We start from the raw sequence: 17,716 nt of genomic DNA, 5'->3' as shown, positions 1-17,716 counted from the left end.
ACACCCACACCACCTTGTTGCACTGCACAGCCCCCGGCCATGACCGTACTCCCACACCACCTTGTTGCACTGCACAGCCCCGGCCATGACCATACTCCCACACCACCTAGATGCACTGCACAGCCCCGGCCATGACCGTACTCCCACACCACCTTGTTGCACTGCACAGCCCCGGCCATGACCGTACTCCCACACCACCTTGTTGCACTGCACAGCCCCCGGCCATGACCGTACTCCACACCACCTTGTTGCACTGCACAGCCCCGGCCATGACCGTACTCCCACACCACCTAGATGCACTGCACAGCCCCGGCCATGGCCGTACTCCCACACCACCTAGATGCACTGCACAGCCCCGGCCATGACCGTACTCCCACACCACCTTGTTGCACTGCACAGCCCCGGCCATGACCGTACTCCCACACCACCTAGATGCACTGCACAGCCCCGGCCATGACCGTACTCCCACACCACCTTGTTGCACTGCACAGCCCCGGCCATGACCATACTCCCACACCGCCTAGATGCACTGCACAGCCCCGGCCATGACCGTACTCCCACACCACCTAGATGCACTGCACAGCCCCGGCCATGACCATACTCCCACACCACCTAGATGCACTGCACAGCCCCGGCCATGACCGTACTCCCACACCACCTTGTTGCACTGCACAGCCCCGGCCATGACCGTACACCCACACCACCTTGTTGCACTGCACAGCCCCGGCCATGACCGTACTCCCACACCACCTAGATGCACTGCACAGCCCCGGCCATGACCGTACTCCCACACCACCTAGATGCACTGCACAGCCCCGGCCATGACCATACTCCCACACCACCTAGATGCACTGCACAGCCCCGGCCATGACCGTACTCCCACACCACCTTGTTGCACTGCACAGCCCCGGCCATGACCGTACACCCACACCACCTTGTTGCACTGCACAGCCCCGGCCATGACCGTACTCCCACACCACCTAGATGCACTGCACAGCCCCGGCCATGACCATACTCCCACACCACCTAGATGCACTGCACAGCCCCGGCCATGACCGTACTCCCACACCACCTAGATGCACTGCACAGCCCCGGCCATGACCATACTCCCACACCACCTAGATGCACTGCACAGCCCCGGCCATGACCGTACTCCCACACCACCTTGTTGCACTGCACAGCCCCGGCCATGACCGTACACCCACACCACCTTGTTGCACTGCACAGCCCCGGCCATGACCGTACACCCACACCACCTAGAAGCACTGCACAGCCCCGGCCATGACCATACTCCCACACCACCTTGTTGCACTGCACAGCCCCGGCCATGACCGTACTCCCACACCACCTAGATGCACTGCACAGCCCCCGGCCATGACCGTACTCCCACACCACCTAGATGCACTGCACAGCCCCCGGCCATGACCGTACTCCCGCACCACCTTGTTGCACTGCACAGCCCCGGCCATGACCGTACACCCACACCACCTAGATGCACTGCACAGCCCCCGGCCATGACCGTACTCCCACACCACCTAGATGCACTGCACAGCCCCCGGCCATGACCGTACTCCCACACCACCTTGTTGCACTGCACAGCCCCGGCCATGACCGTACTCCCACACCACCTAGATGCACTGCACAGCCCCCGGCCATGACCGTACTCCCACACCACCTTGTTGCACTGCACAGCCCCGGCCATGACCATACTCCCACACCACCTTGTTGCACTGCACAGCCCCGGCCATGACCATACTCCCACACCACCTAGATGCACTGCACAGCCCCGGCCATGGCCGTACTCCCACACCACCTAGATGCACTGCACAGCCCCGGCCATGACCATACTCCCACACCACCTAGATGCACTGCACAGCCCCGGCCATGACCATACTCCCACACCACCTAGATGCACTGCACAGCCCCGGCCATGGCCGTACTCCCACACCACCTAGATGCACTGCACAGCCCCGGCCATGGCCGTACTCCCACACCACCTAGATGCACTGCACAGCCCCGGCCATGGCCGTACCCCCACACCACCTAGATGCACTGCACAGCCCCGGCCATGGCCGTACACCCACACCATCTAGATGCACTGCACAGCCCCAGTCATGACTGTAACACCGACACCACAAGGGGAAAACACCTATCATCCGGAACTTCAATAAAGAACATTTAGAATGTAGAACTTTAAATTCACTTCCCAAGTTGTTGTAGAAATGTGGGTGTATAAAACAGGTGGCTCTGGTTTTGAAATATAAACAGATCTGCAATAGACCAGACCACAACAGAACAAATGTTTATATACTGCGTTTGTTTTTTACCACCATCAACTCAAATTCTGCCTGTGGTAAGAAAGTTGGGCTGATTCTGCCCCAATAGGTTAAAAGTTCCATCTTACCAAACACAAACGCTTTCATCTAACAATTGGGGGCAAAGGAAATATCTCCAACTTCACCAAAACCAACTGTCTTAAAAATATTTTCCCCAAACCTTTGACAGAGTTCAAAATAACAACCTGAAAAATATATTTTAATGGAATTCTGTTATATGGCTGGGATAAGTCTATTGGCTGTGGATTGTTTGGTTTAGAGAGAAGAAAGGACGCAATTCTCTGCTGGCACCTCTGGCTGGTGAGGATAGATAGTGAGTGACAGCTCTCAGGATGACAAGTCCACAAACCTCAGTCAGGGAGAGATGTCTACACAGTAAACAGACTCACTCGTGTTACGCTGAATCGTTCACGTAGAGTGGAAAAAATACCATTTACTTGTTAAGCCTCAACCCATCTGTACTTGAAGGTATATTTCAGGTATATTTGAAATCAATAGAAAATCTAGAATTCATATAGCTACTCTGAAATATTTCACCCAGGTCGGGTATGCATGGAACATACTGAAAACAATGAGTATAGCTGTCTTTGAATGCTCAGACCATGAAATGTCAGCCATTTTAGGTCCCTTCCTTGGAGTTTCACACTTCTTCCTTCCCCCACTGTGTTGGAATGGAAAGCTGTGAATGAGTGGTGACGGCTACCAGGCTGTAGCCCCAGGGGGCTTCAACTAAGGAGCAGCCAGAGCAGAGGCCCCCTGGAGAGGGGAGTCCATCACAGGATCATTACCTGCCCATGACGGGAATGAATAATACTATATGTCAAGACGAAAGACCCACCACCTCAACCCATATTCTTTCTTCCTACGGTCTGTGTGTGTCTCTACTTTACTGGGTATATGGACTTTACTTCCTTGAAGTCAGTTGGACTAAATTGGAAATAAACCCAGCTTGCTGCATATGAACTGAACTTTTTCTGTTGCTGGAATACCACCTGTGAGGCTACAGTGGAAATGATCAGCCTGATCTTGACACCTAAAGGATTCCTGTGGAGACTGCTAGATGGACCCAGCGAGCACCATAGCCTATCTGCCAGAGCCCTCCATAAACACAGAGTGGGAAGGGTCACCAACGTTTATACTGAGCAGGACAGACTACATTCATAAGTCTTCATTTGGAGGTTTTTATTTGCCTAAATTAGCTAAAGAAATATTCAGCTATGCAGAACTGTAATGGATACACTGGGTTATTTATTACGCTTTTACCTCAGACGGTGGAAATGCGTTGTCACGTGTGCTCCCTCTCCGGTCTCTAGGTCACCAGGCTGCTCGCTAGGGCGCACGCCTGTCCCCAGCGGTACGCTCATAATGACACTCACCTGGACTCCATCACCTCCTTGATTATCTGCCCTTTATGTGTCACTCCCTTTGGTTTCTTCTCCAGTCGTCATTGTTCCCGTTTCTTGTTTAATTAATTAAATGTATTCACTCACTGAACTTGCTTCCCGACTCTCAGCGTACATCGTTACAAAATGACGACTCAACAAAGGGAAACATCAGGGAGTGTTTTTTTGTTGTTGTTTTTGTGTTGGGGGTGATGTTGGAGCCGGAGCTACCTGTGAGGCCTCAGCCGGTTTGTAGGCTCCCATACCTCATTGGGTTTGATCGGCTCTCAAGCCTAAGCTGGGTGAACAGGTTCCTGTGCCTCAATTGAGGCAACCGGGGAGGTCTCAGCCGGCTCATCAGGCTCTCACTCCTCAGCCGGCTCATCAGGCTCTCACTCCTCAGCCAGCTCATCAGGCTCTCACTCCTCAGCCAGCTCATCAGGCTCTCACTCCTCAGCCGGCTCATCAGGCTCTCACTCCTCAGCCGGTTCATCAGGCTCTCACTCCTCAGCCAGCTCATCAGGCTCTCACTCCTCAGCCGGCTCATCAGGCTCTCACTCCTCAGCCGGCTCATCAGGCTCTCACTCCTCAGCCAGCTCATCAGGCTCTCACTCCTCAGCCGGCTCATCAGGCTCTCACTCCTCAGCCAGCTCATCAGGCTCTCACTCCTCAGCCAGCTCATCAGGCTCTCACTCCTCAGCCGGCTCATCAGGCTCTCACTCCTCAGCCGGCTCATCAGGCTCTCACTCCTCAGCCAGCTCATCAGGTTTCTGCGCCCCAGCAGAGGTGACCGGTCCGCTCCGGATCCCTGGGATTGTCCCTGTGGTTGGCGTCCTGCGGCTGGAGCCAAACGCGGTGGGGAGGGGGTACTGTCATGTATGCTCTCTCCGACGCTCGAGGTCACCATGCTCCCGCGCCTCAGCTGGATCGTCAGGTTCCCGCGCCTTAGCAGAGGTGACCAGTCCGCTCCTGATTCCCGACATCGTCATCTTGGTCGGCGTCCTGCGGCTGGAGCCACGCGTCGCGGAGGGGGTACTGTCACTTGTAATCCCTCGACGGCCTCTAGGTCACCAGGCTGCTCGTCAGGGCGCACACCTGTCACCAGCGTTACGCGCATAATGACACTCACCTGGACTCCATCACCTCCTTGATTACCTGCCCTTTATATGTCACTCCCTTTGGTTTCTTCCCCAGTCGTCCTTGTTGCTGTTACATGTCGGTGACTGTTTGTGTTTCTTGTTTTGCTCATTTATTAAATGTATTCACTCCCTGAACTTGCTTCCCGACTCTCAGTGTACACCGTTACATAGGTGGGGAAGGGTGGACAAGTAGCATAGCTAGAATGGTAAAGTTTGATGAAAGAATCAAGATGAGGAAATAGATGGGGACTGAAAGACAGACGATCATGAGATGTGCTCTCACCTGGACTCTCCCTGATTTATGACCATGAACATCTCAGAGGTTGGGTCCTCAGCGATCGCCCCATGGGGTACCAGCAGGCTGACTCCTGCAAGACACAACAACAGGGTCAACAACTACAGTAAAGCGGTATCCATACTTTCATACCGTTTCTGTGCCTCACCGGGGTATACCGGAAATCCACACAAGGGGCGCTATTTACATATTTACACCCAGAATTTAGGCAACAGGGATCTTGATCCAGGAGGGGATTGATTGTCTCTGCTGTAACCAAGAAGCTTGTTCTTGACATCTAACCACTTAGCTAGCAAGTTAGCAATCCAAATGCATAGATGGAGCCCTGAGCTGGATAGTTATAACAGTGGCGTAGCACAGAGGTGCATAATATTACGTGTAAACACAGCCCCGCAGCTTCAAAGCACAATTCATCTATTACAAACAATGCCATTTACCTTGTGAAATCTGAGCATACATAAATACAAGACACAAACAATGCATAAAATCCTGTCTGGAACCTTAAAAAGGTTAGCAGGAGACTAGGGGATAGACAGAGATTCAATACCTGCCTGTTTATAAACAGTAAAGGATGTGTTTCGTCGTCGTCCCGCCTGCCATCTCCCTACTGGCAAATCAACTAGTTAGCTTTCATTAAACCAACACCTGCCGCCTTGTCAGACATTTTACTGGTGATCGCTGTATAGGAGCCCTACAGGACCTGTTAAATCATCAGCGTGACAGGGAACCTTTGGAAGCCAAAATAAATAAACTCACATCTCACATAGGAAAAGCTTGAACATCATCAGTTTAAATCCCACAGGAGAGACTGATGACTAATATTGTATTGAAGGTTGTCTGTGTGTGCATGTTCATGAGTGTGATCCCTTGTGCTTGAGTGTGTAGGATATGTATCCACCCTGAAAGAAGAGACTGGCAGTTAGTGATAAGTGTTGGCTATGTATGGCCATCCATTGAGCGTTGTTATAGGTACTGCAGATTGTAGGTGTGAGTGATCCACTTGACTACTCTGAGTCTCTCTACTCACACATCCAGGAGACTGCAGGAGCCTGATTTCACTGTGCCTCTCCAGTGGAACAGAGGGCTCTACACACACGAGGACCCAGAAGAGAGATGTTAGAGCTACAGTTCACATGGAGCTGTTGATCCTGACAGCTGTGGCAGTCCTCATAAACTCATCTACCTCTACTTGAAGTTAGGGTCTATGGTAAGAGGCCTGACCCCTGTTTGCCTGGGAGAGCTGGTGGGAACGTATAGCAGTGTTCCCAATTTTAATTGCATTTTTTTTTATTGTTGGACATAAGACTGTAAATACACCAGCATATCAGCTCCAAGTGATTTTAATTTTGGAAATCTGTCCCAAAGTACTTCCACGCATAAGAGATGTGATCCTATACAAATGTAAGCAAGGTTTGAAATAATTACGTTTTAGTGAAATATTATATCTGTTTGGGCTTCTTGTGGTCATTTTGCAGTCTACAAAAACTTGTCCCGCGGCTGAATCTAGTTGATGGTCCCTGATGTAGAGGAATAACAAACATCTATACTAGCTCGCTATACAGTACTGTAGTAACATGCGTCAGACTCTAGTGAGATTAAAGGAACCTGGAATGCATCCCAAATAGCACCATACTCCCTTTATAGTGCACTACGTTTGACTAGGAACCATAGGGCACTATATAGAGAATCGGGTGCCCATTTGGGATGCATCCCTGGTTTCACGAGCCATGACAGATTTACTAAGCCTACGTTAACTTTTAATTAATCACGTGTGTGCATGGTTTTGTTAAAATGAGAACTTAAATTTCTCTTAGAATGGACACACTGAAAAAAAATGCTATAATGAGGCAATATTATCAGAGAGAAGCAATCAAAAAGTAGTCAAGCCATCTGTCTTTATAAATCATGTACTGTACCTCACCAGTATTTGGCAACACCAACTGTTTAATTCTGCTTCAAACACAGCTTCAAGTGTAATTCAGAGTCTTGAAGCTCACCAGTATTTGGCACCACCAACCGGCCGCCCAGATGCCCAAACACGCCCGTGGTTCCCAGCTGATCTTTGGTGGGGTTGAGGTGGGGGCTGTTGGAGGTGAGCAGGCCCTTCTTGGTGCACCGTCTCTCCACAGTGCTGTTGCTGTAGTCTCGGTTCAGCCCCCTGGGGAAGGTCTCGGGCGGATGGCCTTTGGAAGCGTGGTACTCAGCGCAGTCGGCCACACCTAGTGAAACCATAAAGGAGCTCTGAACTTTGACCTTGATGTCTGGCAGGGGGTCAAAGAGCTCTTTGTTGTCTATGGAGTCCTGGAAGCAGATGGGGCTGCTATAGGTCCCACCCACTGTCAGGTCTGGCTGCAGAGAGGAGTTGAGAAGCAGTGGATTCCCTAGAGAGATGAGAGATGCACACAGCCACATAGTCATTCAGTAATCTAAAACACCTACAGTTGAAGTTGGAAGTTTACATACACTTTGGTAGGAGTCATTAAAACTCGTTTTTCAACCACTCCACACACCACTCCACACATTTCTTGTTAACAAACGATAGTTTTGGCAAGTCAATTCGGACATCTAAGTAATTTTTCCAACAATTGTTTACAGGCAGATTATTTCACTTATAATTCACTGTATCACAATTCCAGTGGGCTAGAAGTTTACATACACTGAGATGACTGTGCCTTTAAACAGCTTGGAAAATTCCAGAAAATTATGTCATGGCTTTAGAAGCTTCTGATAGGCTAATTGACATAATTTGCGTCAATTGGAGGTGTACCTGTAGATGTATTTCAAGGCCTACCTTCAAATTCAGTGCCTCTTTGCTTGACGTCATAGGAAAATCAAAAGAAACGAGCCAAGAAAAAAATTGTAGACCTCCACAAGTCTGGTTCATCCTTGGGAACAATTTCCAAATGCCTGCAGGTACCACGTTCATCTGTACAAACAATAGTACGCAAGTATAAACACCATGGGACCAGGCAGCCATCATACCGCTCAGGAAGGAGACGCGTTCTGTCTCCTAGAGATGAACGTACTGTGGTGCGAAAGTGCAAATCACTCCCAGAACAACAGCAAAGGAACTTGTGAAGATTCTGGAGGAAACCGGTACAAAAGTATCTATATCCACAGTAAAATAAGTCCTAAATCAACATAACCTGAAACGCCGCTCAGCAAGGAAGAAACCACTGCTCCAAAAACCCCATAAAAAAGCCAGACTACGGTTTGCAACTGCACATGGGGACAAAGATCATACTTTTTGGAGAAATGTCCTCTGGTCTGATGAAATAGAACTGTTTGGCCATAATGACCATTGTTATGTTTGGAGGAAAAAGGGGGATGCTTGCAAGCCGAAGAACACCATCCCAACCGTGAAGAACAGGGGTGGCAGCATCATGTTGCACTTCACAAAATAGATGGTATCATGAGGGAGGACAATTATGTGGATATATTGAAGCAACATCTCAAGGCATCAGTCAGGAAGTTAAAGCTTGGTTGCAAATGGGTCTTCCAAATGGACAATGACCCCAAGCATAGTTCCAAAGTTGTGGCAAAATGGCTTAAGGACAACAAAGTCAAGGTATTGGAGTGGCCATCATATAGCCCTGACCTCAATCCTATCGAGAATTTGTGAGCAGAACTGAAAAAGCATTTGCGAGCAAGGAGGCCTACAAACCTGACTCCGTTACACCAGCTATGTCAGGAGGAATGGGCCAAAATTCACCCAAGTTATTGTGGGAAGCTTATGGAAGGCTACCTGAAATGTTTGACCCAAGATAAACAATTTAAAGACAATGCTACCAAATACTAATTGAGTGTATGTAAACTTCTGACCCACTGGGAATGTGATGAAATAAATAAATCATCCTCTCTATTATCATTCTGACATTTCACATTCTTAAAATAAAGTGGTGATCCTAACTGACCTAAGACAGGAAATTTGTACTATGATTAAATGTCAGAAATTGTGAGTTGAAATATATTTGACTAAGGTGTATGTAAACTTCCGACTTCAAATGTAGCTCTCTCTGCCGGAGCTTGAAGTCAAGTGCACTGAGCACTCTCTGTGAACTGATGGAAAATAGGCTTTTAGTGTGAATAATATGCCAAGCTAGTTGACGAACACAGAGTTACAGTACAGGTAAATAACCTGGACATGAGATACGGTAGATATTCAGGCCATGGCTGAGCCATAGTCACTGGTCAGAGGTAAATGTAACTACCAAGCATACACAGCTTGATCTCCATGATCCATCTGTTTGAGTCAGTTCCTCTCTGTACACAAAGTCACCCTCCTGGAGGACACAGTGCTTCTCTGTCTGTGGGCACAGCACACGGCTGGGGCTGTGTGCTTGTGCATAAGTGTGTGCGTGTGGCTGGGAATGGGCTGAGGGGTCTGTGACGGTGACCGTCCTGTAAGTGAGGGGAGTCCTTCAGCTCACAGCATGGACTCAACAGGCCAAGGAGGGGTGTCTTCAGCCACAGCCATTAGACGCCTGGCCACACTGCCAAACACTGTGTGCAGATATCTGGCACATCCAGACATTAGGGCCCCAGGACGCCCTGTGCCACGATAACAGCAGTCAAAAAGTAATTGCTGCCCAGCTGCTGCCTGGTGAGGGGTGGAAGGCAGGAGGCTAATGTTGTTTTATTTTTAGGGAAATCGTTAATTACTGGAGGGCTTGATCTGTGTTGTGCTTCAGGGTGTTTCCACTGCAAGACTAACTAGAGGGTATTCAGGGTGTTTCCACTAGAGGTCGACCGATTATGATTTTTCAACGCCGATACCGATTATTGGAGGACCAAAAAAGCCGATACCGATTAATCTGCCGATTTGTTGTTGTTGTTGTAATAATGACAATTACAACAATACTGAATGAACACTTATTTTAACTTAATATAATACATCAATAAAATCTATTTAGCCTCAAGTAAATAATGAAACATGTTCAATTTAGTTTAAATAATGCAAAAACAAAGATTTGGAGAAGAAAGTAAAAGTGCAATATGTGCTATGTAAGAAAGCTAAGGTTTCAGTTCCTTGCTCAGAACATGAGAACATATGAAAGCTGGTGGTTCCTTTTAACCTGTTACATCTATGGGGGCGCTATTTCATTTTTGGATGAAAAGACGTGCCCGTTTTAAGCGCAATATTTTGTCACAAAAAGATGCTTGACTATGCATATAATTGATAGCTTTGGAAAGAAAACACTGACGTTTCCAGAACTGCAAAGATATTGTCTGTGAGTGCCCAAGAACAGACGCTACAGGCAAAACCAAGATGAAACTTCAACCCGGAAATGAGTATAATTTTTGAGGCTCTGTTTTTCATTCTCTCCTTATATGGCTGTGAATGCGCAAGGAATGAGCCTGTCCGATCTATCGTTTCCCCAAGGTGTCTGCAGCATTGTGATGTATTTGTAGGCATATCATTGGAAGATTGACCATAAGAGACTACATTTGCCAGGTGTCCGCCCGGTGTCCTCCGTCAAAATTGGTGCTTCATCTTCTACTGCATGTCTTTTTCCAAGCGATTCACCAGAGAAAGGAGACTACCACGAACGATATATCAATGAAGAGATATGTGAAAAACACACTGAGGATTGATTCTAAACAGCGTTTGCCGTGTTTCAGTCGATATTATGGAGTTAATTTGGAAAACAGTTTGCCGTTTTGATGACAGGTTTTGGTACCCAAACGTGATGTACAAAACGGAGCGATTTCTCCTACACAAAGAATCTTTCAGGAAAAACTGAACATTTGCTATGTAACTGAGAGTCTCCTCATTGAAAACATCCGAAGTTCTTCAAAGGTAAATGATTTTATTTGAATCCTTTTCTGGTTTTTGTGCAAATGTTGCCCGCTAAATGCTACGCTAAATGCTACGCTAGCTATCAATAATCTTACACAAATGCTTGTTTTGCTATGGTTCAAAAGCATATTTTGAAAATCTGAGATGACAGTGTTGTTAAGAAAAGGCTAAGCTTGAGAGCTAGCACATTCATTTCATTTCATTTGCGATTTTCATAAATAGTTAACGTTACGTTATGCTAATGAGCTTGAGGCTATAACTGGATACAGGTTTTTTTCCATAGCCAAACGTGAACAAAACGGAGCCATTTGTCCTACACAAATAATATTTTTTTGAAAAACTGAACATTTGCTATCTAACTGAGAGTCTCCTCATTGAAAACATCTGAAGTTCTTCAAAGGTAAATTATTTTATTTGAATGATTTTCTTGTTTTTGTGAAAATGTTGCTGGCTGAATAGTTAATGTTGCGTTATGCTAATGAGCTTGAGGCTATAAATAGAATCCCGGATCCGGGATTGCTCGAAGCAAGAAGTTAACACGAGTCTTCAATATTCCCAGGTAAGACATTTTAGGTTGTAGTTATTATAGGAATTATAGGAATATTTCCCTCTATACCATTTGTATTTCATTAACCTTTGACTATTAGATGTTCTTATAGGCACTTTAGTATTGCCGGTGTAACAGTATAGCTTCCGTCCCTCTCCTCGCTCCTCCCTTGGCTCGAACCAGCAACACAACCACAACAGCCATCATCGAAGCAGCGTTACCCATGCAGAGCAAGGGAAACAACCACAGGCTCAGAGCGAGTGAAGTTTGAAACGCTATTAGCGCACGCTAACTAGCTAGCCATTTCACTTCGGTTACACCAGCCTCATCCCGGGAGTAGATAGGCTTGAAGTCATAAACAGCGCAATGCTTGACGCACAACGAAGGGCTGCTGGCAAAACACACGAAAGTTCTGTTTGAATGAATGTTTACTCGCCTGCTTCTGCCTACCACCGTTCAGTCAGATGCTTGTTTGCTCAGTCCAATTATATGCAGCGCAGGACACGCAAGATACTATCTAGTAATATCATCAACCATGTGTAGTTAACTAGTGATTATGACTGATTGTTTTTTATAAGATAAGTTTAATGCTAGCTAGCAACTTACCTTGGCTTACTGCATTCGAGTAACAGGCAATATGTCGTTCTGCCCCTGAACGAGGCAGTTAACCCACCATTCCTAGGCCGTCATTGAAAATAAGAATGTGTTCTTAACTGACTTGCCTAGATAAATAAAGGTATAGAATTTTTTTTTTTAAATACTTTTTTTTTTTTCCGGGAAATCAGCACCCAAAAATACTGATTTCCGATTGTTATGAAAACTTGAAATCGGCCCTAATTAATCGGCCATTCCGATTAATCGGTCAACCTCTAGTTTCCACTGCAAGACTAACTACAGGTTATTCAGAGTGTTTCCACTGCAAGACTAACTACAGGGTATTCAGGGTGTTTCCACTGCAAGACTAACTACAGGGTATTCTGAAGCTGCGTGCTGCTTCTCGTAACTTCATTGTCTAGTCTAGTGCCTGAAAATTATGAAAGTCCAAAATGTAACAATGTTAAAAGCTATTGCTCTGCAATCAAAAACCGAGGATATAATGGGACATGTTACATTTGACGGAACTGATATAAAGAAATGGAACAGTGTGGTGCAATGAGAAGTAATGTTTTGTTACTGATTGGTAGTGATTTGATACTGATTGCAGTAGACATATAACAGGGGAATTCAGCTTCACAAGCCCTGGACAGATAGATAATGCATTTCAGTAGACATTGCTTAAGCTTTCAACCTGACATGTGAACAGCCATGTGCATTTTTCTTCTTCTATCAGTGGAGAAAAATCAGATTATCGCTTGAGTGTGGATCTTTAACATGGTGGATCAAAATGGAATTGTGGAGGAGGTTGGATGAAAGAAGTTAATGAAATGGACCTCAAGTTGAATACCTTGAGGGATATGTTTGGAATTGGATCTCTGATTAAAAATCCTTCACGGCCAGCCGTAATGCAGGGACACAGGGTCAGGCCTAAAGACTCATTCACCACTCTGCCTTAAACCATGTCATGGCAGGAGCGATGTCAAGCATTATGGTCCTTTTTAAAGCAATCACAAGGCATGAAAAGCTACTGATTCATAAAAGAACACACATGAGTAAAGCTATGTTTTTCTCTCAATGTGTATAGCCGGACGTTATTGGGCTTATGAAAAATCCACCGGAATAAGGTAAACTGGAAAAAAACCAGGTCAAGCATAATAAAATACAAGCTATTCGTTAGTCTCCCCCCCTTCCTCTGTAAAATGAGAATCCATAGCTGAAATGAGAAAGCAGAGAATATGGGCTATATTTCAGAGGCTCATTTAGCAGGCTGACGGAGAAGGGAATAGAAGAATGGAGTGATGGTGGCCGGTGGAGGGCACAGCAGGCAGCTCCTGAAAACCTGGCCTATTTAAATACGATTGATGGCCTGCTGGATGTAGCCCGGCACCGTCCCCCAGCTCCCCAGCCTCCCTCTCCCTGGCGTGTGGTGAGGTACATGCATGACTTCCCAGGCCTTGGGAGCATTGGATGTGCATGGCTCCGGCAGGGCTTTTCACAGCGCTGTCACAACTAGACAGAATTTATCACCCGCCGCTGTGATGGCTATCACTTCTGCTAACCCAGAAGTGTCACTGACAGTAATATCAATGCATGTAGCAAGGCTGCCTGGGACAAGCCACAGACCCAGACACTTATGAACGGAAATGATTTCTGTGCACAACAAAAATTGAATTGATGTTCACTATTCCATGTTTTTCACATTTATCCATCAGTGGATTTGGCTGGGGCTATCTGACGACAGGGAAGGGGGTTTGGTTGCTTCACAGTCAAATGTTTGTGGTCTGCAGCCAGGGGTTCACAGGAAGTGTCCGTCAACAATTGATAACCTATGTCTGCAATAACAGAGCATCTGGTCTATCAAAATAGAAGGACAGATCCTTTCAGTGATCATGATAATATAAATCCTAGGCAGATGTGCAGGATAATGCACCGTGCCTCAATGCCAACACATGCAATCTATCACCAGCAGCGGCAGCATTCCTAAAGGAACCTTGACAAACTCCTGCCTGCTGTTTGGCCTTGTGTGAGACAGGGCATACAGTGACAGGCAGCGCTAGCTCACCTTGTCTGGTGGTCTTGAAGTTGAAAGACTGGAAGCCCCCGGTAAGCGCGGACGAATCGATGACATCAACGCCGTAGTCGCTCTGGTTTTTCCGGTACAGCATGACAGCCACCACAAGGACAGTCACAGCTATGATCCCCGCCCCCAGCCCAGAGTAAAGAGCCACGTCGTTGGAGGCATCCATACCTGGTACACACAGAAACAACAGTCTCACTGGATGTATGCTTAGCGTAAAGAATCATGTGTAAGAAGCTTAACTAAGGCAGAGTAAAGAGACATTGAAAAGGGACATGAGAGAATGGTGGTGGTAGTGATTCTAATGTGGTAACATTCTTGGGCATCTTAAATATTAGATGACATATTCTACAGTATACTGGTTTTGCATTGTTTTAAGGAGCTTTTGGAGAGTGAATTCCTTTTAAAGCAGTGTGCTGGCTGTACATCTCAACATACCCTTTAACTGCTCAACTGACATGCTCCTCTTCTCACCACACACAGGACGAGATTGAATTTTTTTGCCTCTACACCGCTGTTACACAAGACATTCATAAAGCTGTTAACAGTGAGACGGATGGAGGTATGACTGCTTTCAGACACACTGGTCTATATCCCATAAATACATACTAAACTACATAGTATGACCAACTGGTCACCGTCTGACAGTGACAGGAAATGATCCGAGGCAAATTCATTTAAAGGAGCTCCGTTATGAAAATGATGTCACCAAATGTTCATCTCCCCATTCTAGAACTTTGAACTCAATGGTTAAATTTGTTCAGTCCGTTTTTGTACATTTTACCCCTTTTTCATGATTTGCAATTGGTAGTTACAGTTCTGTCCCATCGCTGCAACTGCCGTACGAACTCAGGAGCGTCGAAGGTCAAGAGCCATGTGTCCTCTGAAACACAACACTGCCAAGCCAGACTGCTTCTTGACACACTGCCCACTTAACCCAGAAGCCAGCCACACCAATGTGTCAGAGGAAACACCATACAGCTGGTGACTGAAGTCTGAGTGCATGCGCATGGCCACCACAAGGAGTCACTAGAGCACGATGGGACAAGGACATCCCAGCCAGCCAAACCCGGACGACGCTGGGCCACCTCATGGGGATCCCGGTCGCTGCCAGCTGCGGCACAGCCCGGGATCGAACCCGGCTCTGTAGTGACACCTCTAGCACTGCAATACAGTACCAATTTCAGTGTCTTAGATCGCTACGCCACTCGGGAGGTCCTCAACTCAATGATTTGACCCAGAATGTGTTGTAAACCCAGGCAACAACCACCCAAGCACACATTACGTGAGTGAGCCTGTCTGTCAGCCTAATGAAGGCTCATTACAGACACTGCTGCAGTTCCAGTCAAGGTACTGCTGACAATCATTTCAGCAGGTGACAGGCGGTATATGCACGGGGGAGAGATTATCTGATCTGAGACCCACCAGAGAATACAAGTGAGGAATCACTGCAAATTGGTCAAATTAGCTTGTTTGCAATAATTACACACCATTAATCACCTACAATATAGCACATGTTCAGTTGTCACAAGAGATCAATCTCTCGGCTCAATCCGAGAAGGAAAACCCGTTGTGATGTCACACTTGTGAAAAGTGGACAGTTAAGTGATGGAATGGTAGAACATGGTTCTAATTCTGTTCAGAACCTGACTACAAGTTTTTGTGATGGGTGTGATGGCTGTGTAAAATGCAATTAAAGTTAACCAAGTAGGTAGCTGTCAAAAATAGGTGCCCATTACAAAAAAACTGCTAATACTCTGATTCTGGACCCTGAACTTTCATCTAGTGACAATTTGGTTATTTTTATGCCTCAGAAATTAGGTTTGGAGTTTGGTGTTGAAGATAAAAGAAATGCAGAAAGGAAGGACTCACTTTGAGGTTTAACATCATGCAGCAGCTTTCCATCTGCAAAGACAGAAAGAATGTGAAAAGGAGAAAGAGACGAGGTGATTAAACACCAGCCCTGACTATGTCACAAATGGCGCCCTATTCCCTTTATGGTGCACTACTTCACTACAAAAGTAGTGCACTATAAAGGTAATAGGTTGCCATTTGGGACACATGCAGAACAAGGTGATTAAACGCCAGCCCTGTGTGAGTGAGGTATCCTACTAGTGCATATCTTTTAATCATGTGGAGATGCCCGACCACTGAGATATACAGATACAGACTGCCCAGATAATGATGACATCATTACCAGACTCAAATCAACATGGATAAAAGTGGCCAAGGGAAAGATTGGAAAATTGGTCGGAAAAATACTTTGATCATGATCATATCTCTCCTTCACAAGGAGGAAAAGAAAAGGGTCAAACATTTTTTGACAATTTATGATTACCAATGAAAAATACTGAAGAACCCCAAAATAACAATCCTACTTTGTAAAACATACTGTTGGCTCTCTTTCTTTATTGCCAGCCAGCCAGACAGACAGCCAGCCAGACAGCCAGACAGAAAGGGCAGACAGACAGGATGGGCAGACAGACAGGAAGGGCAGACAGACAGGAAGGGCAGGCAGACAGACAGAGACACAGACAGGAAGGGCAGACAGACAGAGCAAACAGACAGACAGACAGACAGACAGGAAGGGCAGACAGAGACAGACAGACAGGAAGGGCAGACAGACACTGTATATACAGTATATATACAGATTGCATTCGGAAAGCATTCAGACCCTTTGACTTTTTCACATTTTATTACGTTACAGTCTTATTCCAAATTGCTTAAATAGTTTTTTCTTCCTCATCAATCTACACACAATACCCCATAATGACAAAGCAAAAGGTTGTTTACCTTTTTTTGCAAATGTATTAAAAATTAAATATCACATTTATGTAAGTATTCACCCTTTACTCAGTACTTTGTTGAAGCACCTTTGGCAGCGATTACAGCCGCGAGTCTTCTTGTATTTGGGGAGTTTCTCCCATTCTTCTCTGCAGATCTCAAGCTCTGTCAGGTTGGACGGGGAGGCCCGCGACCACTGTACAGCTATTTTCAGGTCACTCCAGAGATGATAAATCGTGTTCAAGTCCTGGCTCTGGCTGGGCCATTCAAGGACATTCAGAGGCTTGTCCCGAAGCCTCTCCTGCGTTGTCTTGGCTGTGTGCATAGGGTCATTGTCCTGTTGGAAGGTGAACCGTTGCCCCAGTCTGATGTCCTGAGAGTTCTGGAGCAGGTTTTGATCAAGGATCCCTCTGTACTTTGCTCCGATCAAGGATCCCTCTGTACTTTGCTCCGTTCATCTTTCCCTCGATCCTGACTAGTCTCCCAGTCCTTGCCGCTGAAAAACATCCCCGCAAGATGATGCTGCCACAGCTATGCTTCACCATAAGGATGGTACCAGGTTTCCTCCAGACATGACGCTAAAAATTCAGGCCAAAGAGTTCCATTTTAATTTGAACTTTTTAGTCATTTTCATGTAGAGTTGATTGTGTGTTTGGATCATTGTCTTGCTGCATAACACAGCTGTGCTCCAGCTTGAGATCACAGACAGATGGCCTGACATTCTCCTCAAGTTTGCCAAAAAGGACATGGAAGCACCTG

At 46.5% G+C, this 17,716-nt stretch overlaps 1 protein-coding gene across 2 annotated transcripts in view; it reads right to left on the bottom strand.

Moving 5' to 3' along the window:
* LOC135513878 (netrin receptor UNC5D-like) overlaps nt 1-17,716 on the bottom strand; it is a 265,849-nt gene that overhangs the window by 34,065 nt on the left and 214,068 nt on the right. Inside the window, exons 8-11 of one of the 2 annotated variants that reach the window (XM_064936860.1) lie at nt 16,046-16,078; nt 14,159-14,344; nt 7,150-7,533; nt 5,141-5,225 (exon numbers count right to left, since the gene is read on the bottom strand). In XM_064936860.1, the coding sequence (XP_064792932.1) occupies nt 5,141-5,225; nt 7,150-7,533; nt 14,159-14,344; nt 16,046-16,078 (688 nt within the window). The remainder of the gene's footprint in view (nt 1-5,140; nt 5,226-7,149; nt 7,534-14,158; nt 14,345-16,045; nt 16,079-17,716) is intronic. The other variant, XM_064936861.1, reaches the window with a different exon arrangement.

This window comes from Oncorhynchus masou, chromosome 25, assembly GCF_036934945.1.
Source record: "Oncorhynchus masou masou isolate Uvic2021 chromosome 25, UVic_Omas_1.1, whole genome shotgun sequence".
NCBI lineage: Eukaryota > Metazoa > Chordata > Actinopteri > Salmoniformes > Salmonidae > Oncorhynchus > Oncorhynchus masou.
This window is presented reverse-complemented; position numbering and strand designations above follow the sequence as displayed.